The sequence below is a fragment of the Chiloscyllium plagiosum genome, unplaced genomic scaffold (genome assembly GCF_037043375.1).
Source record: "Chiloscyllium plagiosum isolate Xiang-an unplaced genomic scaffold, Cpla_swu_hap1 HiC_scaffold_14, whole genome shotgun sequence".
Lineage (NCBI taxonomy): Eukaryota > Metazoa > Chordata > Chondrichthyes > Orectolobiformes > Hemiscylliidae > Chiloscyllium > Chiloscyllium plagiosum.
In genome coordinates, this window is record NW_028270152.1 from 4,189,482 (window position 1) to 4,216,361 (window position 26,880).

The 26,880-nt window shown below is 47.8% G+C and overlaps 1 protein-coding gene across 2 annotated transcripts in view; it reads right to left on the reverse strand.

The window, feature by feature from the left end:
- Positions 1–26,880, reverse strand: part of uroc1 (urocanate hydratase 1) — a 100,609-nt gene that overhangs the window by 73,447 nt on the left and 282 nt on the right. For both annotated transcript variants that reach the window (XM_087994045.1, XM_087994046.1), the window contains exons 2-7: positions 21,805–21,935; positions 20,421–20,514; positions 17,698–17,757; positions 14,275–14,403; positions 12,807–12,868; positions 5,513–5,579 (exon numbers count right to left, since the gene is read on the reverse strand). In XM_087994045.1, coding sequence (XP_087850171.1) covers positions 5,513–5,579; positions 12,807–12,868; positions 14,275–14,403; positions 17,698–17,757; positions 20,421–20,514; positions 21,805–21,935 — 543 coding nt within the window. The remainder of the gene's footprint in view (positions 1–5,512; positions 5,580–12,806; positions 12,869–14,274; positions 14,404–17,697; positions 17,758–20,420; positions 20,515–21,804; positions 21,936–26,880) is intronic.

Sequence of the window (26,880 nt, forward strand, 5' to 3'; positions counted from 1 at the left end):
TTTGCCAGCTCCCCCTGGATTCTATGCGATCTAACCTTCCAGAGCAGCCTACCATGTGGAACCTTATCAAAGGCCTTACTGAAATCCAGATACACTACGTCTACCACCCTGCCCTCGTCAACCTTCCTGATCACTTCATCAAAGAGCTCAAACGACTTTGTGAGGCATGATTTTCCACTCTCAAAACCATGCTGACTACTCCTAATCAAACCCTGTCTTTCAAATGCATATTTATCTTATCTCTCAAAGTCTTCACAAGTAACTTACCCACACAGATGTTAGGCTCACTAACCTAGGGAGGCAAGGTTGAGGCTGGAAGGACATACAGCAATCAGAAGAGACAGGACAGGCTGGAACATGCCAGGGAGCAAGGAATGCTTGTTGGATTAAATTGCATCTAACTCAAAGAAAGGGGGCTGACAGGTAAAGCTGATGAACTCAGGGCATGGATAAGTACGTGGGACTGGGATATTGTAGCCATGACAGAAACATGCCTAAGGGAGGGACAGGACTGGCAGCTTAATGTGGTACTTTAGGTGGGACAGAGGGGGTAGCAGGAGGGGAGGGGGAGTTGCATATTTGATTAAGCTGAGTATCACAGCAGGAATCAGAGATGAATTAACTGAAGGATCATCCAGTGAGGCCTTGTGGGCGGAGACAAGAGATAAGGAGGGGACGGTGATGTTATTGGGGTTGTCCTGTAGACCCCCAAAAAGGCAACTGGAATTAGAGGAACAATTACGCAGGGAGACTAGGGAGACTTGCAGGAGCAATAGGGTTGTCGTAGTAGGAAATTTTAATTTTCCTAACATAGACTGGGACTGCCATAGTCTTAAGAACTTAGATGGGATGGAATATATTAAGTGCACTCAGGAAAGTTTCCTCAAGCAGTACATAGAGGGTCCTACTCGGGAAGCAGCAAAACTCAACCTACTCTTGGGAAATACAGCAGGATAGGGAACTGAGGTGACAGTGGGAGAGCACCTTGGGACCAGTGACAAGTAGTCATGGAGAGGGACAAAACTTGTCCACAGGTTCAAGTTCTAAACTGGGACAAGGCGAATTTTTCTGGAATTAGACAGGAGTTTGCAGGGGGTTGTTTGGAGTAGTTTGTTTGCAGGCAAAGGGACCTCTGGCAAATTGGAGACCTTTAAAAGTGAGATAGCTCGAGTTCAAGGTCTATATGTTCCTGTGAGGGTGAAGGGCAAGATTGGCAGGAATAGGGAACCCTGGATGACAGGAGATATTGAGGCTTTGACCAGAAAAAAGGAGGCAGGACTCAGACACAGGCAGCTGGGATCAAGGGAATCCCTGGATGTACACAGGGAATACAGGAGTTTACTGAAGAAGGTGAAAAGGGGGCACGGGATGGCCTTGGCTGAGAAGATTAGGGGGAATCCAAAGAGGTTCTTCAAGTAGATTAAAGGAAAAAGAATAACTCGAGAGAGAGTAGGACCCCTCAAGGACCATGGATGTGTAGGACCACAGGAGATGGGCGAGCTCCTCAATGAATATTTCTCCTCTGTGTTTACCGTAGAGAAAGACAATGAAGACTTGGGAACTTGGGGAAGTTAGGGTGACATCTTGGGGACAGTCTATATCACGTAGAGGAGGTGTTGATGTATTAGAATGGATGAAGGTGGGTAAGTCTCCGGGTCCTTACCTGATATATCCAAGATCACTCCAAGAGGCCAGTGAAGAAATTGCAGGGGGCCCTGGGTGATATTTTTGCATCATTGTCAGCCATGGGTAATGTCCCGGAACACTGGAGGGTGGTGAATGCTGTGCCCTTATTCAAGAACATCGGCAAAGAAAAAGCTGGGAACTACAGACCAGCAAGCCCAACAACTCTGGTGGGTAAGTTACTTGAGAAGATTTTGAGAGATAAGATTATACATGCATTTGGGAAGATAGGGTTTGATTAGGAATAGTCAGCATGGCTTTGTGCATGGGAGATCTTGCATCACAAATTTGTTAGAGTTCTTTGATGAAGTGACCAGGAAGGTTGATGAGGGCAGTGCAGTAGATGTAGTCCATGTGGATTTCAGTAAGGCTGCTCTGGAAGGTTAGATCGCATGGAATCCAGGGGGAGCTGGCAAATTGGATACACAATTGGCTTGAGGGTAGGAAGCAGAGGGTAACAGTGGAAGGATGCTTGTTGGACTGGAGGCCTGTGACTAGTGCAGTGCCTTAGGGGTCAGTGCTGGGCCCATTGCTGTTTGTTATCGATATCAGTGATTTGGATGAGAATGTACAAGGCATGATTAGTACGTTTGCTGATGACACTAAAATTGACGATATCGTGGACAGTGAGGAAGGTTATCAGAAATTGCAGCAGGACCTTGATCAGCTGGGGAAGTGGGCCGAGAAATGGCAAATGGAGTTTAATACAGATAGGTGTGAGGTCTTGCATTTTAGAAAGTCAAATCAAGGTAGGAGTTTCATGGTGAATGGTGGGGCCTTAAGGAGTGCAGTGGAACAGAGGGACCTTGGAGTTCAGGTGCATGGTTCTCTGAAAGTGGAGTCCCAGGTAGACAGGGCAGTGAAGGCAGCTTTTGGCACACTGGCCTTCATCAGTCAGGACACTGAGTAAAGACGTTGGGAAGTTATGTTGCAGTTGTACAGGATGTTGGTGAGGCCGCACTTGGAGGATTGTGTTCAGTTTTGGTCACCTTGCTACAGGAAGGATGTTATTAAACTGGAAAGAGAGTGCAGAAGGAATTTACAAGGATGTTGTCAGGACTCAAGGGTCTGAGTGATAAGGAGAGGTCAGATAGGCTAGGAGTTTTTTCTTCAGAGCATAGGAGACTAAGTGGGGGGATCATATAGAAGTGTATAAGATCATGAGAGGCATGGATAGGGTGAACGCACTCAGTCTTTTTCCCCAGGGTTGGTGAATCGAGGGCTGGAGGGCATCAGTTTAAAGTTAGAGGGGAAAGAATAAAAGGGACCCTGAGGAGCAACGTTTTTACACAGAGGGTGGTACACATATGGCATGAGCTCCCAGAGGAAGTGGTTGAGGCAGGTACATTAACAACATTTAAAGGCATTTGGATCAATACATGGAGAGGAAAGGTTTAGAAGGATATGGGTTGCAGGGTGCAGGGAAATGGGGGTTAGCGTGGATGGGCATTTTGGTCGGCATGGACCAGTTTGGGCCAAAGGGCCTGTCTCCGTGCTGTAGGAATCTATGACTCTAACTCTATATGCTGTCCTGAGGTGGATCTACAAGATACCATGGTCTGTATTGGATGGAGACCTCGAGATTTCTCTCCAATTTCTGGCCACGTTTTATCTCTCAGTCAATATCTCTAAAACAGATAGCCTGGTCTTTTACAGGAGCTTACTACATCCTAATTGGTTACTGTGTTTTCTATATTACAGCAATGTTACATTTCAAAGGTCCTTCAGTCATTGTAAAGGACTTTGGGACAATCTGAAGTGATACAAGGCTCTATCGATAGGGAGACTCTTGTCAATTTGATCACCTCAATCAGTACTCCCTTTCACTTTCAGTCTCATCCTTCTTAAATGGCTAATTATTTTCTGTTCTTCCAATAACTTCTCTGTCTAATAACTGACTTTCACCTGACTGGTTGCAGTGTAGGTTGCCTGGCTTTGTTTCACAAAAGGTGATAGAAAGCAGCTCAGTGACAGTAACAGAGCAGCAATGTGACAGTCTGCAGCACTGGAAGGATATCCCGTTCATTAACAGCTGTCCCTTTGATCACACAATGTAATAACCCTGAAGACAATGCCATCTCACAGAAATAAAGACAAACAGATGTATCAGCAACTTAACAACACGCGTCTCTAATAAACAGCCCCACAAATAATACCACTTCATCCGTACAAAAAAAATCAAAGAAAGGCAGATACTGGAAATCAGAATCAAAAATAGCAATTGCTGGAAAAACTCAGCAGGTCTGTGGAGAGAAAGAAGAGTTCACATTTCAGGTCCAGTGACCCTTAGAACTTAGTTTCTGAAGGTTTACCTTCAGCTTGAAAGAGTAGAGGGAGCTTTACTCTGACTTTAACCCAGTGCTGTACCTGAACTGGGAACAGTGCAGAGGGAGCTTTACTCTGTACCTAACCCCGTGCTGTCCCTGCCCTGGGAGTGTTTGATGAGGGACAGTGTAGAGGAAGCTTTACTCTGTATCTAACCATGTGCTGTTCCTGCCTGGGAGTGTTTGATCAGGAATAGTGTAGAGGAAGCTTTACTTAGAGTTTAAAAGTACAGAGTGAGCTTTAGTCTGTATCCAACCCCATGCTATAATTGTCCTTTCAATGGGGTGTTGCAATATCAAAATGGAAAATCACAGTATCAGGTTTTAACATTCACGGAATCAAGAATCCATAGAAAACCAATTCAGATTTTACAAAAAGGAACAAGAGGCTTTGGTCTAGACTGAAGAGAGTTTTTTTCATTGACCAATCAGTAAGCTCTGGGAGTGACAACACCCCGTGTTCTGGGTGAGTGTTGGGTTCCCCCTTTCTACCTGTTGTTGCCAATACCTGCACATGTCACCCCTCAAGGTGGATGGCAGTGAGTATATTCACCCTCTCAGTCCCTCCAGCATTGGTTCCCAACAATGAGAATAATAAATACCTTTTTTTGTTCATTTCCAGGACTGGGCACAGTTGGCAAAGCTGCTCAGCCCTGGATGGCTGACGGTGAGCCTTGCCTTGAATCACGGTGGATATAAATCTGCTCAGCCCCAGGTGCAGTGAAGTGTCCACCTCTTTAGGGTGTGTGGATTGGCCTAGAGTGGGTAAACAGGTAACGTTGCCTTCCCTAAAGGATGGTGTGAACCAGGTGGGTTTTAACAATAAGCGCCCCCCCCCCCCCCACACCACCCTTCATTGTCAATTCCCCTGTTTTCAAATTTTGTTTCAAAGTTGAGCTCAGCTTTTCAGAGATTTTCTGGGGTGTTCCAGATTCCCGCTCCTATGTGAGGAAGTGTTTCCCGACATTCCCTCTGAAAAGGCCGGCATGAAATTTTCAGGTTCTGTCTCCACCCCCTCGTGCTCCAGGGAAAGAGTTTCTCTGAGGGGTGAGGGAGTTGGAATTTTACCTCAAGACAAACTGACAGAGTGAGGTATGGTGAGGAGCCGTGATCCAGAACAGGACTTTAGTCATCTCTCTTGATTAGAGAGAGAGACAATTGGCTATGTATAGTTTGGGGGTAACCACTCCATGACCTCAGGGTATGGTGAACAGGCAGGATTTCTGTGACCTACTGCAGCCAGTCTGGGGGATTGAACCCCCTGCTGTTAGCTTTAATTTGTCCCAAACTCTTGTCAGCTCTCTAACCGAGTTAACGAACCCCCTTCAATAGAGAAAAATACACCAAATGTAACGGGATCTATCTGGTACCCTGAAAGGATTTTAAAGTGCTCTCCAGGAATAATTATCAAATACAGTCTCCCATCAAACCTCTTAAGGAGGTATTTGGAGAATTAGCCAAATGTTTCATCAATAAACTCATGTGTAAAGAAGTAGCAACATTACCACAGTGCCATGCACAATCCCCTGTGGGCCAATGTAACAGTAACTTCCTGCTGTCATCTGCCCGTACCTGAAACAAACCAAACAAATTCCTGAATTAGGGATTGGATTGTTCACATCCTCAGAGTGAAAGCCTGTACTGAGAGCTGGAGGGGTAATGGGGCAGTGTGTTCTCAGGGAGGGGTCTGCAGCCCAGCAGACCCCTCGTGCCCCCACCCTGACCCCTCTCAACCCCCTTATTCCCAGGTCCTGTGTCAAGGTGGGGGTGTGTGTGATTAGGACAGGACTTGCCCATTAGTCTCACTCCTGGCAGCAACTAGTTCCCTGCTTGTGTAGCGTGTGAGTGTGGTCTGTGATTTCCTCAATGTGAGATTGCCTTCTGAATCTCAGCAGCCCAGACTCACCGCTGGGTAAGGAACTAAAGGGTGAAGCAGCCCAAGGCCACAATACAACATCACTGCCCACCTTGTTCCTAGGTCAATATTTAACCCTTAATCAATACCTTAAAGTACAGACCATCTGGCCACTTAACACACTACTGAGTGTGGGATCTTCCAATGCACATATTAATTGCTGCATTTCCTACATGACCATAACTTGTATTCATGGGATTGTGGGCATCATGGGGAGGGCCCAGTTACCCTTGATAAGGTGCCACTGAGTAACTCTCTTGAACTGCGGCAGTCCATGTGGTGTAGGTGGGATGACCTTTTTGCAGGACTAACGAAAACACTGAGCAGCTCCGGCACAATCGACACAGTTCTCAACATGATGTATACAAATGGCCTGAGAAGGTACTATAACCCTCCTCTGTCCTTAATGAATAAGTTATACAATGTTCAAAATTTCACGTAACTTATCAATTATCAATTTATCAATAACCACTGGATTCCTCTTCCTTGGGGACCTTTCTTGTTTCAAATGTTCATACTTTGGGGAAGAACTTCGGCTTGTCCTGACCTGGGAGTGAGGGGGACTTTTATCCAACAAACACTGGTTTTGACCTTGATCTCCAATTGAATTTCCCCTTTCATCTGACTCAGATCTGAATTAGTTTCAGGCACAACTTGTCTTGGACTGACTATTGACACGCTACTGGCATTCCAATTACTCAATGAATTTAATTCTTCCCAATTCGCTTCTTCTTATGAAGTGGAGGTGCCGGTGTTGGACTGGGATGGACAAAGTCAGAAGTCACATGACACCAGGTTATAGTCCAACAGGTTAGTTAGAAATCACAAGTACCTTGCTGCTCCTGCGTCACCTGGCGACATCACACTTGTTTCTGTCGCCTGACTCCCTATAGTGACTCTTTCTGCTTGGATTCATTTCTCTTTCCCGGATTGTGTTGGATGGGGCTTTAGCCATGAAAATCTCATTCTAGACCATCTTCTATAAAGTAATCAGCTGCTATTGGGAGTAGTGTGAGATGAGTAACAATAAATAAACATAAAATACATCAGTCTGTGATTCAATGATATTTCTTCCAGCATTGTGTGTTTATTTAACATGAGCATGTTTTACAACCATCCACGTTCTCCATTCAACACGGAATGACCTTGTGGATTTCCAGTGTGTTGGATCCCATTCCAATGTTTATGAAATCTTCTGACAGTAAAAATCAGAAACAATGATTCACATTCTATCTGAGCATAATTTCACTCACTGGTCCTCAGGTGAGTGAAGAAAATGCTGTTAATCTCTCAACACCATTTTTTTTATATTGGGAATATTTTGTCACACTTCTTTCTCCAAACCCAAAGGACTTCTTTCCTTCAGAGAGAAAAGTCCAAGCTTACTCAATCTTTCTTCATAAGGCAAGCCCTCCAGTCCAGGCAGCATCCTGGTAAACCTCCTTTGCACCTTCTCCAAAGCCTCTGTATCTTCCTATAGTAGGGCGACCAGAACTGGACACAATATTCCAAGTGTGGTCACACCAGGGACTTGTAGAGCTGCAGCAAAACCTCGCGGCTCTTAAACTCGGTCACCCTGTTAATGAATGCCAAAACACCATATGCTTTCTTAACAACCCTATCCACTTGGATGACAACTTTGAGGAATCTATGTACTTGCACACCCAGATCCCTCTGTTCCTCCACTCTGCCAAGAATCTTGTCTTTAATCCTACATTCAGCATTAAGTTCGACCTTCCAAAATGCATCACTTTGTATTTATCCATCTGCCATCTCTCAGACCAGCTCTTCATCCTGTCAATGTCATGCTGCAGCCTGCAGTAGCCCTCGATACTATCATTTGCAACTTTACTAACAAACCCCTCAACGTCCTCATCCAAGTCCTGAAAAAAACTACAAAGAGAAGAGGCCCAAAAACAGAGCCCTGCGGGACCCCACTCAACACTGACCTCCAGGCAGAATACTTTCCATCTGCAACCACTCTCTGCCTTCTCTCAGCCAGCCAATTCTGAATCCAGATAGCCAAATCTCCAGGTATCCCATACTTCCTGACTTTATGGATGAGCCTACCATGGGATACCTTATCAAATGCCTTGCTGAAGTCCATATATACCATATCCACTGCTCGACCTTCATTAACCTGTCTTGTCACCTCCTCAAAGAACTCAATAAGGTTTGTGAGGCATGACCTGCCCCTCACAAAGCCATGCTGACTGCCTTTAATCACGCTATTCTTTGCCAAATAGTCATAGATCTATCCCTCAGAATTCTTTCCAAACCTTTGCTGACCACACACGTAAGACCAACTGGTCTGTAATTGGCAGGGATTTCCCTATTACCCTTCTTGAAAGAGGAACAACATTCCCCTCCTTCCAATTCTCTGGTATGACTCCCGTGGAGAGTGAGGAGGCAAAGATCTTCACCAGCGGCTTAGCAACCCTGTTTCTCACTTCCTGGAGCAGCCGAGGATAAATCTGGTCTGGCCCTGGGGACTTATCAATGTTAATATTTTCCAAAATTTCAGCACATCAACTTTATCAATCTTGATCTGGTCAAGCCTATATCCCAGCTCCTCAAAGTTTTCATTCACAACAAGGTCCCTTTCCTTAGAGAAAACTGAAGCAAAAAACTCATTTAAGGCTTCCCCTATCTGCTCAGACTCCATGCACAAGTTCCCTACGCTATCCCTGATCGGCCTTGCCTTCTCCCTGATCACTCTCTTAAAGGATTCACTCGATCTATCCTGTCCGTACCTGATATATGCTTCCTTCTTTTTCTTAACCAAACCCTCAATTTCTTTAGTCATCCAGCATTCCGTATACCTACCAGACTTCCTTTCACCCTAACAGGAATATACTTTCTCTGGATTCTTGTTATCTCATTTTCGAAGGCTTCCCATTTTCCAGCCGTCACTGCCCCCAGTCAAAGTCAGCCTTGCTCCAATTAGGACTTCAACTTTTAGGTCAGGTCTATCCTTTTCCATCACTATTTTAAAACCAGTAGAATTATGGTCGCTGGCCCCAAAGTGCTCCCCCACTGACACCTCAGTCACCTGCCCTGCCTTATTTCTCAAGAGTAGATCAAGTTTTGCACCTTCTCTAGTGGGTACATCCACACACTGAATCAGAACATTTTCCTGTACACACTTATCAAGTTCCTCTCCATCTAAACCCTTAACACTATGGCAGTCTCAGTCTACGTTTGAAAAGTTAAAATCCCCTGCCATAACTGCCCTATTATTCCTGCATGGAATTGATCACCCAATCTGATCTCAGGCGACCGAATCAACACGGACATCTACTACAAACCAACCGACTCCCACAGCTACCTGGACTACACCTCCTCCCATCCTGCCCCCTGTAAAAACGCCATCCCATTCTCCCAATTCCTTCGTCTCCGCCGCATCTGCTCCCAGGAGGACCATTTCAAAATACGTACAACACAGATGGCCTCCTTCTTCAAGGACCGCAATTTCCCCCCCGACGTGGTCGACGATGCCCTCCACCGCATCTCCTCCACTTCCCGCTCCTCCGCCCTTGAGCCCCGCCCCTCCAACCGCCACCAGGACAGAACCCCACTGGTCCTCACCTACCACCCCACCAATCTCCATGTACAGCGCATCATCCGCCGTCACTTCCGCCACCTCCAAACAGACCCCAGCACCAAGGATATATTTCCCTCCCCTCCCCTATCAGCTTTCCGTAGAGACCACTCCCTCCGCGACTCCCTTGTCAGATCCACACCCCCCACCGACGCAACCTCCACTCCCGGCACCTTCCCCTGCAACCGCAGGAGGTGCAACACTTGCGCCCACACCTCCCCCCTCACTTCTCTCCAAGGCCCCAAAGGAAACTTCCATATCCGCCACAGATTCACCTGCACCTCCACCCACATCATCTACTGCATCCGCTGCAGCCGGTGTGGCCTCCTCTATATTGGGGAGACAGGCCGCCTACTTGCGGAGCGATTCAGAGAGCACCTCTGGGCCACCCGGACGAACCAACCCAACCAACCTGTAGCACAGCATTTCAACTCCCCCTCCCACTCCACCGAGGATATGCAGGTCATTGGACTCATCCACCGCCAAACCACAACAACGCGACGGTTGGAGGAGGAGCGTCTTATCTTCCGACTGGGAACCCTCCAACCACAGGGGATGAACTTGGACTTCACCAGTTTCTTCATCCCCCCCTCCCCCCACCTTGTCTCAGCCGGATCCCTCCAGCCCGGCACCGCCTTCCTGACCTGCAGTCTTCTTCTTGACCTCTCCGCCTCCATCCTACTCCGACCTATCACCCTCACCTTGACCTCTTTCCACCTATCACATTTCCAACGCCCCTCCTCCAAGTCCCTCCTCCCTACCTTTTATCTTCTCCTGCTGAACACTCTCTGCTCATTCCTGAAGAACGGCCTGTGCCCGAAACGTCGAATCTCCTGTTCCCTGGATGCTGCCTGACCTGCTGTGCTGTTCCAGCAATAAAGTTTCAACTTTGATCTCCAGCATCTGCAGACCTCACTTTCTCACCCAATCTGATCACCTACCGGCAGCTGCCAAGAAATCCGCCACCATCATTACCACCCTGTGTGTTGGAGGAGGAGGACTGAAAGCCATTAGAGGATAAGACCATAAGAAACAGGAACAGGAGGCCATTCAGCCCCTCAAGCCTGCTCCACCATTCAATAGGATTGTGGCTGATCCAACATTCCTCACATTCACTTTCGTGCCCTTTCCCAGTAATCCTTGATTCCCCGACTGATCAATCATCTATCAATTTCAGCCTTAAATGTACACAAGGACTCTGCTCACACCTGTTGGCACATAAGACAATCTCCCCATCCCAGGGGTCAGCCGAATGAACCTTCTTTTAACTTTTCTAAATTAAATGAAGTGTAGAGAGCTCAAATTCTCAATCTCTTAGCAATAGAAATCATAGAGATATACAGCACGGAAACAGACCCTTTGGTCCAACTCGTCCATGCCAACCAGATATCCTGATCCAACCTAGTCCCACCTGTCAACACCTGGTCCATATCCCTCCAAACCCTTCCTATTCAGATATCCATCCAGAGAGCGCGAGAAGGTAGTTAGGTTGTGTTGGTGGAATCAGAGATGCAGTTAGACTTGGGGGCAGCTGTAAAATGGGTTAATGTGAATATGTGAAGAATGTGGTCTGCATCATGATTAGGAAGTGATGTAAGATCAAAGACCTACACACTGAGGGTTATTTCTAACCATGTGATGGGAAAGGTGAAATCATCACAATCTCAGTATTCACCACGTTTAAATACCAAAGTAATATTTTGCAACATCAAAGACTCCTGTATCTTTACCAACTCTTCTGTCAAACACACGATAAGAGACTAGCAGCACAGTTCTGCCATTAAGCAGCATCTCTCATCATTTTCCCAGATTTTGGAGAGGTCACTGGAATTCAGCAGCTGTTGGGATTCAGACCAGATTAATGGATGCAGGGACAGGGTCAGGAAGATCCCACACTCTGAAGGTGTTAATGACCAAATCATTGGTCTTGTGGGAAAGAAAGGACTGCAGATGCTCAAGATCTGAGACACACACAGAAACTGCTGGAGAAACTCAACAACTCTGGCCACAACTGTGGGAAGAAAGCAGAGTTAACATTTCCAATCCAGGGAGCGTACCCACCACAATGTATACTTACCATGGGTTGTGTGATGTATAAATATTGGCCGTGATTAAACCCACTGCCTTCTTCAAAGGAGTGGATATGGGATCTTTAGTGTCCACCCCAGAGCGGAGGATTGGTTTAATATTTCATCAGAAAGATCACATCACAACCTTTGCAGCTTTAAGCACTGAGCCTCCGACAGTGCGACACTCCCTTAGTACTGACCCTCTGACAGTGCGACACTCCCTTAGTACTGACCCTCTGACAGTGCGGCACTCCCTCAACACTGACCCTCCGACAGTGCGGCATTCGCTCAGCACTAACCCTCTGACAGTGCGGCACTCCCTCAGCACTGAACCTCTAACAGTGCGGCACTCCCTCAGCACTGACCCTCTGACAGTGTGGCACTCCCTCAGCACTGACCCTCCGACAGTGCGGCACTCCCTCAGCACTGACCCTCCGACAGTGCGGCACTCCCTCAGCACTGACCCTCTGACAGTGCGGCACTCCCTCAGCACTGACCCTCTGACAGTGTGGTACTCCTTCAACACTGACCCTCCGACAGTGTGGCACTCCCTCAGCACTGACCCTCTGACAGTGTGGCACTCCCTCAAAACTGATCTCCTGACAGTGTGGCACACCCTCAACACTGATCCTCTGACAGTATGGCACTCCCTCAACACTGATCCTCTGACAGTGTGGCACTCCCTCAGCACTGATCCTCTGACAGTGCGACACTCCCTCAGCACTGATCCTCTGACAGTGTGGCACTCCCTCAAAACTGATCTCCTGACAGTGTGGCACACCCTCAACACTGATCCTCTGACAGTGCGACACTCCCTCAGCACTGATCCTCTGACAGTGTGGCACTCCCTCAAAACTGATCTCCTGACAGTGTGGCACACCCTCAACACTGATCTCCTGACAGTGCGGCACTCCCTCAACACTGATCCTCTGACAGTGCGGCACTCCCTCAACACTGATCCTCTGACAGTGTGGCACTCCCTCAATGCTGACCCTCTGACAGTGCGACACTCCCTCAGTACTGACAATCTGACACAGTGGCATTCCTTCAGCACTGCACTGAGTATTGTCCTAGATTTGCTGTACAACCTCCTGCCTGAGAGGTGAGCGTGTCCTCAGGAGTCTGAGCTAACAGTTATCATTTGTCCAGGTTACGGGTCTCAATGCCCTGTTTGTTCAGTAATATACGAGGAACACAGGATGTGAATCTCTTACATGGTGACTCCCATGGCAAACAGCTTCTCATACTCATCCCTGGAGGAATAGTTTGGGATCACCTGGAAGACAAAAAGAAATTCAATCATTCAGCCTCACAAAACACAGCAACCTTCCACACACTTTGCTATCGATTGGGAAATGCAGTAGCCATTGAGATGGGACCTACACCCGTCCTCAGAATTCCTCTTGCGCTGTTTCACATCAAAGTGGGGGGATAAAGCTAGCCACTCAGCCCACAGGTTTAAGGGGCACTTGACCCTCCCTGCTCTCTCTCCTCATCGAAATCAATCTTCGTTCTCTTCTCCCTGAAAAACCTGTCTTGCTGTTACTTTCAGGAGACAAGAAACGCCATTGAAATAACAGTTTAAAAAAATGTCATATGCAAAAATGAATCAGAAGCACATAGCTTCAACAAGTAAAAGAGCAGATTGAATGGAATGGTTAAACTGGGAGTGCAACAAAGGTTCACCAGACAGGACCCTAGGATGGAGGCATTGATGTATGAAGAGAGATTGAAGTGGTTAGAATTACATTCACTGGTGTTTAGAAGAATGAAGGGGAAAATCTCCTAGAAACTTCTAAAATTCTTACAGGATGAGACAGGGTAAAGCAGAGAGGATGTTCTTCGTATTAGGGAGTTCAGATTCAGGGCTTACAGTCTAAGGATATGGGGTGGGCCTTTTAGGACTGAGATGAGGAGAAATGTGAGTGGGGAGCCTGTGGAATTCTCTGCCACAGAAAGCAGTTGAGGCCAAAACATTGAATGTTTTCGAGATGGAATTCGATATAATTCATTGGACTAAAAGGATCAAAGGGTATGGGGGTGAAAGTGGAAACTGAGTTGGATGAGATGCCGTGATTGTCATGAATCGCGGAGCAGGCTCGAAGGGCTGAATGGCCTACGCATGCTCCTAGTTTCTGTGTTTCTATGACTCAACACTGAACGGGTCAGACCAGAAGAATTAGACCAAGAGAGTGATTGAACAAGAGGGGGATGGGCAGCTTGAGTTATAAACCCATTCTCGGGATGTTGGTGTCGCTGGCCGGGCCCACATTGGTTACACATTTCCAGGTGACATTGGAAAGATGGCCATGAGTGACCCGCTGCAGTCCATGTGCTGTAGGTAGACCCATAATGACCTCAGGGAGAGAATTCCAGGACTTTGACCCAGCTACATTGAAGGAACGGTGATATATTTCCAAGTCAGGATGGGGAGTGGCTTGGAGGGGAACTTGCAGGGGATGGTGTTCCCATGTATCTGCTGGCCTTGTCCTTCTAGATCGAAGTGGTTGTAAGTTTGGAAGGTGGTCTGTTAATGCAGAGTATGAAGCAGAGAGACTGATAACAAAGTCTGAATTAAATGGGAGCACAAAGTAAGTAACAATAAGGAAGAACATGGTTAGTAATAGCCAGAACCATGCAGAACCTGGGCCCCTGGGCAGTGAGAGACGCTGTTCTCCTTACCATGCCATTCGTGAGGACCACCCGTGGAGCATTTCGGGGACTCGGGAATAATCCCTGTGGGTGCCCGCTGTACATGACCAGGGTCTGCTGCTCCGTCATCTGGGATAGGTAGTACATCACCAGGCGGAACTATCAACAGGGGCATCCAAAAGATACAATCATCAGAGAGGACAGGCAGTCAGGCAATGACTCCAACAAAAACACAGCTCGTAGAGTATAACTGTTATATACACCAGGCATGGCTTCTCACTTCAGTTCTGTCTCATGACATTGCAACATCTCACTGGGACTCGCTGAGAGCAAATCTGATGGGCCAAATGGCCTAACTCTGCTGCTGCATCTTGTGCCCTCTTTTCCTTCATGCCTGAGTCAGAGGGCTGTGGGATCAAGTTTCACTCCAAACACCTCGGCCCGTTATCCAGGCTTGGTGCTGAGGGAGTGCTGCACTGTCTGAGGAGCATGCCAGCTCTCCCAGGTAGAGGTAAAAGATCCCACGGCTTTTAGCTTGTTGGTGATCAGGGGATTCTCTCCATTTCTCTCCAATAATTACCTCACAAACATCAGCATGAAAACATATGAAGGCATATGTCTGGTGGGATCATGCTGTGCACAGAACTGGCTGAGGTGTTACCAACAACAGTGATTCCGGTTCAGCACCGTCTCATTGGATGCAGTGCTTTGGAATGTCCTGATCAATGTTGGTCACCATAACCATCAGGACCAGTTGGGATCCACTGCTCGGACTAGAGCTCACTCACACAAAAGCTGCGCCCGTGTCTCACGGCAGAGTCACTGTCCCCCATGACCTGCTCCAGGAATTCCTCAGAGACTGGCTTCAGGAAATAGAGGCATCCAGTCCATTTTTCTGAATCAAACCCCAGGGGAATTCACCAAAACAAACCTCACTCCAACCCCTAATGACACATTCCGAGCGGGGTACAACACTTCCAGCACAGGGACAGCATGGGGATTGATACAGAGTAAAGCCCCATCTACAACGTTCCCCATCAAACACTGCCCGGGACAGGGACAGCACGGGGTTAGAATCCCTACAGTAAAGAGACCATCCAGCTAGCATCAATCCTTCAGAGAGCATCCTGACCAGATCCACCCCATCACTGTCACCTCACATGGGGCTTTTACTGTGGCTAATCCATCTGGCCTATGCATCCCTGAACACTATGGGCAACTTAGTATAGCCAATCCACCTAACCTGAACATCTTGGGACTGTGGGAGAAAACTAACGCAGACACAGGGATAATGTGCAAACTCTACACAGACAATCGCCTGAGAGTGGAGTCAAACCCAGATCTCTGGTTCCGTGAGACAGCAGTGCTAACCACTGGGCCACTGGGCCATGTTAGATACAGACTGCTTATGGCCATCTTGTGAGTCAAGTTGTCACTTTGGTGCCAGTGTAAGTGGGGAGATATATTTCATGTGGAATTGAGTCTGGAGTTAGTTTACTCCTTACTGGTAGCACACAGGACCTGTGTGAACCCAGTGCCCACGGGGGGAGGGTGTGTGTGTGTGTGTGTGTTTGTGTCAGTGTGTGTGTGTCAGTGTGTGTGTGAGTGTCAGTATGTGTGTGTCAGTGTGTGTGTGAGTGTCAGTGTGTATGTGTGTGTGAGTGTAAATGTGTGTGTGTGTCTGTGTGTCAGTGTGTATGTGACTGTAAATGTGTGTGTGTGTGTGTCAGTGTGTATGTGTGTGTCAGTGTGTGTGTGAGTGTAAATGTGTGTGTGTGTGCGTTTCTGGGAAACATCAGTTTGAAAGTGAAATAAGCACTGATAGATTGTTGGCTGAGTAACAGGCAGGTCATATTCTTATTGCAAAGTCTGTCCTGTTTGAATAACTGATCAATTAAACAACCATCTCCTGACACCATCAAATAAATTCCTGTGATATTCCTTCACTTGTTTTATCTTTCCTACATTCCGAGACAACACCTGGAATATATAAAGATTGGAAAACAAGCCACAGCTGTTGACTTTCACTTTATTTTTTTGCTTCAATTCCACATTAAACACGAATCAGAAAACTCTTTCTAACAGCCTTTCTCTGCAGGATGCGGACTGTGCAGCTGCCCTTTCAGACAGTTGCTCTCAGGATGTGACTGATCTTTTTTGCCTGCCTTGTTATTTTATCATCAACTGACTGGACTGTTCTGTCACTACAGAGGGGTCTAACTTTGACCCAACTTTTTACGTAGTTCAAAACTCTGCTATTCCGCATTTCAAAACTCCCTCGATCCCATTCACATATCTCCCTGACCACACTTAATCTTTCAAATACAGGAAGTCTTCTTCAGAACCTTAGGCAGAAGTGGATACTGCAGATGCTGGAAATCAGAGTCTAGATTAGAGTGGTGCTGGAAAAGCACAGCAGGTCAGGCAGCATCCGAGATTCAGAATCGTCCCTGGACCTTTCTCTCAACAATTCGCCCGAGGGTGGAATCAAACCCAGGTCTCTGGTACCGTGAGACAGCAGTGCTAACCTCTGAGCCACTGTACCATGTTAGATACAGACTGCTTATGGCCATCTTGTGAGTCATGTTGTCACTTTGGTGCCTGTATAAGTGGGGAGATGTACTTCATGTGGAACTGAGTCTGGCGTTAGTTTGGAGAAGAGAAGATTAGAAGGTGACCTGGTTGAGGTATTCAGAACAACATTGACAGGGTGAAGAGCGTTACTCTGTTTCCACTAGTTGGCATGTCAGTAACTAGGATTCGCAATTTCAAGATGATTAAGCAAGAGAGTAAGATGAAGAGAAACTTCTTTACTCAGAGAGTTGTTGGGATTTGGAATGTGCTGCCGGGGACAGTGGTGGAGGCAGATTCCATCGGAGGTTTCAAAACAGAGCTGGAGATATATTTGAAAGGGATGACTTTAGAACGCTGTGGAGATAGGGCTGGAAAGTGGGATGAGCTGTTCGGGAGCTGCTACAGCCATAATGGGTCAAATGACCTCTGTCTATACTGTAACATTCGATGTTTCTATATTGACAGACCTGCTGAGTTTCACCAGCAATTTCTACATTAGTTTCAGATTTCCAACATCTCCAGTTCTCTGATTTTTTTTTTTGTTCAGTGTCAACCCTGATGCGCTCAGGTGGCTCTGGCGATATACCGAGAGCGATGGCCAGTGATGGAGGAGACTGCACTTTCACCCCAGCACACAGCAGACTGGGAGGTTCTCCTGCCCTTGGCGTGTGTTGAAAGGTTTCTCGGGCTGATACTCAACCTGTTTGCCCATATTATGAATACCCCATCCATATTTAACAATTCCCCGAGTGGGACTCCATCCAGGAGCTGCTGTCCCAGAGGCAGGAATGGTACCCATTCCATTGCCTGCCTTCCTTAGAGTTCGACATCGACAGGATAATCCCATCCTTCCCACTAACCAATGCAAGGTGGGTTTACCTGGGCCCAATTACTGAAGACCTGTCCATTGCCTCCATAAGTCACAAGTTCCTGGGGAAACTGAAAACAAAATATTTGAAATGAGTCAGCAAGTATTCCCAGGAACCTATGGAATATATCTGTCCAGCATGGAGCTGGGAGGGAGTAGGATATCGGGATCAACCCTGAGTCTCTGTTAAGCCTGTGATTCCCAGCACAGGGAGCACAAGGACAGAGAGAGAGAGGGGGAAGAGGATGACACAATTGCTGAAGACTGAGCCAGAGGAGGGTATCGGAAATGTCGAAGAAGGGCATAGGGATGGGCAGTGAGGTTCTCATGGTGGAGCAGCCAGTCTACACTCACCTGCAAAGACAACTGCTTGATATCGAAATATAGAAAGTAGGAGCAGGACTAGCCCACTACCACAGAGTGCCACACTATTGTAGGGTCAGTACTGACGGAGCGCTGCACTGTCATAGGGCAGGTACTAAGGGAGCGCCGCACTGTCAGAGGATCAGTACTGAGGGAGTGCCGCACTGTTGGAGAGTCAGTGCTAAGGGACTACCGCACTGTTGGAGGCTAAGCTCTGAGGGAGTGCTGCACTGTTAGAAAGTCACTACCGAGGGAGTGCCGCACTGTGGGAGGGTCAGTAATGAAGGAGTGCTGCACTGTTGGAGGGTCAGTGCTGAGGGAGTGCTGCACTGTCAGAGGGTCAGTGCTGAGGGAGTGCTGCACTGTCGGAGGGTCAGTACTGAGGGAGAGCCACACTGTCGGAGGGTCAGTGCTGGAGGAGTGCTGCACTGTCGGAGGGCCAGTGCTGGGGGAGTGTCACACTGTCAGAGTGTCAGTAATGAAGGAGTGCTGCACTGTCAGAGGGTCAGTGCTGAGGGAGTGCTGCACTGTCAGAGGGTCAGTGCTGAGGGAGAGCCACACTGTCGGAGGGTCAGTGCTGGAGGAGTGCTGCACTGTCGGAGGGCCAGTGCTGGGGGAGTGTCACACTGTCAGAGTGTCAGTAATGAAGGAGTGCCACACTGTCGGAGGGTCAGTGCTGGGGGAGTGCTGCATTTTCAGAGGGTCAGTGCTGGGGGAGTGCTGCACTGTTGGAGAGTCAGTGCTGAGGGCGCGCTGCACTGTTGGAGGGTCAGTGCTGAGGGAGTGCCACACTGTCGGAGAGTCAGTACTGGGGGAGTGCTGCACTGTCAGAGGGTCAGTGCTGAGGGAGTGCTGCACTGTCAGAGGGTCAGTGCTGAGGGAGTGCTGCACTGTCAGAGGGTCAGTACTGGAACTCACTGTCTTGCAGAGGAGTCACTGAACTAAAGGCAATTAGCAATGGGGAACAAGTGCTGTAATTGCCAGAGACACCCACATCACATGGCAAAATAGACAAAGTTCCCATGACATTACTTTGAAGAAATGTCGGCTAACACCATTGTTGGCCCCTGGCATAAATATGTATTCCTTCACCAACATCACTAAAACATATCATTTATTTATTACAGTTCTGTTTATGGGGTATTACTCAGTGTAACATGTCTGCCAGCGTTCCTGTATTGTGGCAGTGACCAGATTCTAGATGCCCTCCATTGTCTTGGAAACATTTTGAAATGTGTCAGTGGAGAAAGGCACCATCTAAATGCATGCTTTTTACTTATGCACAGGATGAGGACAAAGGCTGGCTGCTCCCACTACTTATTGACCGTCCCCAGTTGCCCCTTGAGATGGTGGGGGTGAGCTATCTTCTGGAACCACTGCAGTCCATCTGCTGTAGGTAGACCCACAATGCCCTTCAGGAGGGAATTTCAGGATTTTGACCTAGCGACAGTGAAGGAGCAGCGATATATTTCCAAGTCAGGATGGTGAGTGGTTTGGAGGGGAATTTTCAGGGAGTGGTGTTCCCATGTATCTGCTGCCCTTGTCCTTCTAGATGGCAGTGGCTGTGGGTTTGGAAGGTGCTGTCTGGGGATCTTTGGTGAGTTTCTGCAGTGCATCTTGTAGATAGTACACACTGCTGCTACTGAGCGTCGGTGGGGCAGGGAGTGGATGTTTGTGGATGTGATGCCAATCAAGCGGCTGTTTTGTTCTGGATGGTGTTGAGCTTCTTGAGTCTTGTTGGAACTGCCCCCATCCAGGCAAGTGGGGAGTATTCCATCACACTCCTGACTTGTGCCTTGTAGATGGTGAACAGGCTTTGAGGAGTCAGGAGGGGAGTTACTCCCCGCAGTATTCCTAGCTTCTGACCTGCTCTTGTAGCCGCTGTGTTTATGTGGTGAGTCCAGTTGAGTTTCAGGTCAATAGTAACCTCCAGGATGTTGATGGTGGGGGATTGAGTGATGGTAACACCATTGTATGTCAAGGGGCAGTGGTTAGGTTCTCTCTTGCTGGACATGGTCATTGCCCGGCATTTGTTTGGTATGAATGTTACTTCACGCTTATTAGCCCAAGCCTGGATATTGTCTAAAGTGTTGCATTTTGACATGGACTGCTTCAGGATCTGAGGAGTTGCAAATTGTGCTGAACATTGTGTGATCATCGGTGAACATCCCCACTTTAATGATGGAGGGAAGGTTATTGATGAAGCAGCTGAAGGTGGTAGGACCAAGAACACTACACTGAGGGACTGCTGTGAGACATCAGGAAGTGGATGGACACCAGGTTTAAACCAAGGCTGCATTCACCTGTGTCACACTTGGCTGCAACAACTCCTCCCAGAAACTGCAGGGCTGCTGGAGAGATAGGCCTTTACCTGAGCAACGTGTGAGTCCAGGTTATTCATGATCATGTGCATGATTGCTGCAGCTGCCTTTGTTTTGCAGGGATACTGACTGATTGGATATGCTCTGCAACAAACAAAAATAAAACAAGCTGATTAAGTGGCCTTCACGTGAACTTCAGGGATACCATTGCTGCCTTGTTGAAATAACTCAGAAGATGCCTGTCAGCAAGTCACCCTTTATTTACACATGTTATTAAACAGTCCTCAACAATAGTACTGCCTCATTCAGTGTCAGGTACCACAGTGTCAGTTTCTCTGACACTCCCAATTTTTATTGGTCAGCCAGGGCTCCCTGATTGGAGTAGATTAACAGCCCCAATCAGGGAACTCAGATTCTATAAGGTCCACCTGACTGATCTCGTTCCAATCCCAGCACTTGGGCTGTCTGTGTTTGTTTCAGCCTCTCTGACACTAAAACAAACATTAATATTACATTCATAAATCTCACTTTGCATTCTTAGTTTAAACATCCACTCCCCCTACCACCCTGACGTTCCACCCAAGATGCACTGCAGAAATTCACCAAGGCTTCCGGACAGCACCTTCCAAAGCCACAACCACTTCCATCTAGAAGGACAAGGGCAGCAGATACATGGGAACATCATCCCCTGCAAGTTCCCCTCCAAACCACTCTCCATCCTGACTTGGAAATATATCGCCATTCCTTCAGTGTGGCTGGGTCAGAATCCTGGAATTCCCTCCCTCAGGGCATCGTGGGTCTACCCACAGCACATGGACTGCAGCGGTTCAAGAAGACAGCTCACCACCACCTTCTCAAGGGGCAACTAGGGATGGGCAATGAATGCTGGGCCCAGCCAGCGACACTTATGTCCTGAGTATATAATAAAAAATAATGGAGGTAAATTAGGCATTTAGGTATGCTGTAAGAAGTGGGTAAAATGGAGAAAGGAGTAGGGAGATAATAATTATGGGTGGCACAGTGGCTGAGTGGTTAGCACTGTTGCCTCACTTCACCAGGGACCCAGGTTCGATTCTGGCCTCGGTCAACCGTCTGTGTGGAGTTTGCACATTCTCCCCGTGTCTGTGTGGGTTTCCTCCGGGTGCTCCAGTTTCCTCCCACAGTCCAAAGATGTGCCGGTCAGGTGAATTGGCCATGCTAAATTGCCCACAGAGTTAGGTACATTAGTCAGAGGGAAATGGGTCTGGGTGGGTTACTCTTCAGCGGGTCAGTGTGGACTGGTTGGGCCAAAGGGCTTGTTTCCACACTGTATGAATCTAATCTAATTGCTCTTCCAGGCAGGGCAGCTGGAGGTATGACCCTCAACAACAGAGACATACGATCAAATATTTTATTGAGTGTGCACAAACAATCCTGATATTTTCACTAACTCACCTCATGTCAATCTGTGGGCAGAACCTGTACATGTAAATATGACCAAACTCTCTGAGCTCAGTCGCAAACTCAGGAGCGAGGAGGCTGTGCAGGTTGGAGGGAAAATAACGCAAGGCATTTCTCAGAGCCACCTATCAAAAAAAAAACAGAATATGTCTGCCACTACCTTCATACTTATCATCTCTAAGTATTAACACACAGTGTCGATTCCATCTTGCACATATTTAACCACCAGCTTGCTCTGAAGTTACATATAACTAGGTCTGTGTCATCCATTTGCTCATGGCAGTTATTATTCACATTAATTCAGTCCAAAATATCTCCACAGAGGCCGGTATCCTGTCACCAGGTCCCCCTTAACTTACAGATTCAACTCCCACAGAGCCAGCTCTCAGAGTGAGCAGGACCTCTGACACTCCTGTTTATATGTCAGCCAGGTCTCCCGGATCGGACCAGATTAACAGCCCCAATCAGGGAACTTGCATTCTATGAGGTCCCCAAGCTGACCTTGTTCCAGTCTCTACATCCCTCTCCCTCTGACTCCGAGGACATCGGCCGGTTCTTTTTCTTATAGCCTCTCCTGGGGTGTTTTGAACGAGATACGGTTCCTCTGACTCAGCCTCGGATACAGATGGTGTGTAACGGAACACTGCCTGCCGCTTGTGCCTGGAGCATCTCTTCATCCTCTTCTTCAGACGGTAAAGGTATCGCACTGTGACAGCCACCCTGTCCAGCTCAGACTCTGAGGTTTCTTTGACACTCGGCAAAGGGGGAGGATTCTGACAGCCTTTCTGACTGTTCTGTGGGGCAGGGTATGTTTTGCTCCTGCATTGTTTGCGAGTTTGTAGCTTTCATGTGGTCCACGTGCTTATTCAGGATCGCCTCACCTACCCATACTTTGTACCTCACGGGACCTGACCTTGTGTTGACCCTGCCTCTTACCCATGCAGGGAGAGTCCCATGGTTCTGACACCAAACTTCGTCTCCTAAAGTAAACTGTTCCTCTCACTTAGAAGTGTCCTCTGTCCAACATTGGTGTTCCTGATGTAGATTCACCACCCCCACTTCCCCCAGCTCCGGGAGGATCAGATTTAACCTGGTGCAGGGTCTTCTCCTCATTAGTGCCTCTGCTGGAGCTATCCCTGTAGTTGCATGAGGGGCAGTCCGATAATCAAACAGGAACTGGCACAGTACGGTATCTTATGAAGCTGTGGCCTGTTTCTTTAAGCCTTCAAAGTTTGGACTGCTCTTCCCACCAGCCCATTGGATGATGGATGGTATGGAGCTGTCCTTACATGCTGAATGCCATTCAACTTTAGGAAATACTCCGTGCTGGTAAACAATGGCCCATTATCCGTGACCAACACTTTGAGAAATCTGTGCACTGCGAAAGATGCACGCAGTTTTTCTCTCGTTGTCCCCAGTGTTTGATGAATGAACTCTACACATGTCCATGAGCAGGCATCCACAATGACTAAAAACTAAGGACCTGCATAATCAATGTGTAACTGACTCCAGAGTTTACCTGGCCAGTCCCATGAATGTTGGGTAGCTGTTAGTGGTAATTTTGATTTTAGATTCCCTACAGTGTGGAAACAGGCCCTTCGGCCCAACAAGTCCACACTGACCCTCCGAAGAGTAACCCACTCAGACCCATTTCCCTCTGATTAATGTACCTAACACTATGGGCAATTTAGCATGACCAATCCAGCCTAACCTGCACATCTTTGGACTGTGGGAGGAAACCGGAGCACCCGGAGGAAACCCACGCAGACACGGGGAGAATGTGCAAACTCCATACAGACAGTCGCCTGAGGTTGGAATCGAAACTGGGTCCCTGGTATTGTGAGGCAGCAGTGCTAACCACTGAGCCACCGTGCCACTCCTTGTTGGCACTCTGGGCACTGCCCAAACAATGCGGCCATGTCTGCATCCAGTCCTGGCCACCAAACATACCATCTCACCAACTCTGCCCCATCAGCTGCTTCTCATAAGAGATTGGAACCAAAGTTGTACCCTTAATCTGTAAAGGTTCCCCAGTAGAGGTTTTCAGTTGAGCCAAGTTCTTGAACAAACTTAAGGGTTGGAATCCAGAGTGAATTTTATTAAAGACTGGTTTGGTGATCACTGTAACAGCCGTGCAGGTATCGACCTCCATTAGAACTGGTGACCATTTACTCAGACCTTTATTTTGATTAGTTCTAATCTGGACATTGATAAGCAATGCAACTGTTCCGAACCAGATGTAAATTGGTTTTCCAGGGTGTGCACCCACCTGGATATCAGCCTAGGAGTTCTCTTACTCACTTTAGATCTCATGGAGTCTTTTGATGTCTCAAATCCTCATACCGGCAACAACTACAATGGCCTGCCTGAAGAAAATGTTAACCATTTGGCTGATGCCTAGCTTTACTTTGGGGCTTTGTTGTGGGCTGACCTAGAGTCCCTCTTTGCAGGATATTCCCTGAGTGAGGCTGTGCAATGATCTTCCCTCAAGCTCAGACTGGTGAGGGTGTTCACTTCCATTGGAACAGCCTGCAACCTGAATGCTCAACTTGCCACATTTCCCTCAGAGCCAGCTCTCAGAGTGAGCAGAACCTCTGACACTCCTGTTTATATCTGTCAGCCAGGGCTCCCTGTTTGAAGCTGTTAATCTGGTCCAGTCAGGGAACTCATATTCTGTGAGGTTTACCTGGCGGATCTCGTTAGAGTCACCACACATTCTTCATTTATTTTTATGCAGGTTCAGTCAGATGAAGGAGAACACAAGATGAAAATTAATGGTGCAATTCTAAATGGAGAGCAGGAGCAGCAAAATCTGAAGACGGATAATCCTGTTATCAGGGAGGCAATGGCCATTAGGTATTACTGATGGACTGTTAATCCAGAAACCCAGATAATCTTCGCAGACAGGGTTTGAAACCCGTAACAGCACATCGTGGATTGGAATTTAATATAAATCTGGTATTAAGAGTTTAACGAAGACCATGAATCTACTGTTGATTGTCGGCGAAAGTCCATCTGGTTCATGAATGTCCTTTAGAGAAGTACCCGGTCTGGATGACATGTGACTCCAGACTCATAGCAATGTGGTTGACTCACAACAATTAGGGATGGGCAATAAATGCTGACCAAGCAAGCAACACACACATCCTGTCGATGTTACAAAAGAATTTTTAAAAATAATTAGTTGGGGGGAATGTTACAACAAAGCATGTGGCCACTTGGCACTCCCTCAGCACTGACCCTCTGACAGTGCGTCACTCCCTCAGCACTGACCCTCTGACAGTGCGGCACTCTCTCAGCACTGACCCTCTGACAGTGCGGCACTCCTTCAGCACTGACCCTCTGACATTGCGGCACTCTCTCAGCACTGACCCTCTGACAGTGCGGCACTCTCTCAACACTGACCCTCCGAAAGTGCGGCACTCCCTTAGAACTGACCCTCTGACAGTGCAGCACTCCCTCAGCACTGACCCTCCGACTGTGCGGCACTCCCTCAACGCTGACACTCCGACAGTGCCGCACTCCCTCAGCACTGACCCTCTGACAGTGCGGCAATCTCTCAGTACTGACCCTCTGACAGTGCAGCATTCACTCAGCACTGACCCTCTGACAGTGTGGCACTCCCTCAGTACTGACCCTCTGACAGTGCGGCACTCCCTCAGCACTGACCCTCTGACAGTGCAGCACTCCCTCTGTACTGACTCTCTGACAGTGCCGCACTCCCTCAGCACTGACCCTCTGACAGTGCAGCACTCCCTCAGCACTGACCCTCCGACAGTGCAGCACACCCTCAGCACTGACCCTCCGACAGTGCAGCACTCCCTCAGCACTGACCCTCCGGAAGTGCAGCACTCCCTCAGCACTGACCCTCTGACAGTGTGGCACTCCCTCAGCACTGACCCTCTGACAGTGCGGCACTCCCTCAGCACTGACCCTCCAACAGTGCAGCACTCATTCTCTCTGTCTATAATTAAGAAAGCCCTGTCTATTCCCTGTCAAATGGAAGGTTAGAAGCTCTATATTTGTGATTGTGAATTTAATCCCTAATCGAACTGAAATACGAGCTAGAAATTTACAAGTGAATGATTAACCAGATAAAGTATGTTTTGCATGGTAACGGAGAATCCTAAACTCGCAGGTTCTCTAGAACACTGGGAATGGTAAAGCCTGGCTGTAAGAATTGTGATAATACGGGCCTCTTCTCAACACAGGCTGCTGTTCCAACTCCAGACAGCGGCAGGGTTCATTTGCTCCAGTACATTCCTTCTGACTAGATCTGTTCCTTTCGTCCAGATAGCTCAAGGACAGAGACAGAGAGCGAGAGATCTGGCTCCTCTCTCTCCTCTCTGTCCCAGAGACATGACTAAAACACCCACTCAGACTGTCCAGCTGACACCAATTAACCCGGCATATACTAGAGCTTTCAGCTAAGTGAGGCTATTCAGCCCCTCGAGCCTGTTCCAACATTCCTTTGGATAACTTCACTTCCATCTAGAAGGACAAGAGCAGCAGATAATGGCAACACCACTCCCTGCAAGTTCCCCTCCGAACCACTCACCATCCTGACTTGGAAATATCTTGATGTTCCTTCACTGTTGCTGGGTCAAAATCATGGAATTATTTTCCTGACAGCTCTCTGGATGCCCTTACACGCGAATTACAGTTCAGTAAGAATGGGTTGAATGGTCCCATTCTACACTGGATCAATTCTATGATTCTGTCAATGGTTAAAGAAGGCAGCACATAAGCAGCTTCTCCAGGGCAGCCAGGGACAGACAATGAATGCTGCCTCTGACCGTGTCCCGTGAATGAATTTGAAAACAATCTATTTCCTTACCTTTTTCCAGACCCTCCAAAAATATCCCTACCCTACCTATTGCTTGTGAAATCGCCGACAGGCCACCAGTAAGTGCAGCATTTTGGAGGGGAGCGTGCCCCAGATTCTGTCCCTGCTCCATGTGAGGAAGTGCTTCCCAACAGTCAAACACCTTCCTTTCAAACATGGGAGTTAATAACCATTTGATTAAAATCTACGCACCAGGGGGGTGGGGGGACAGGGAACGCCCAGAC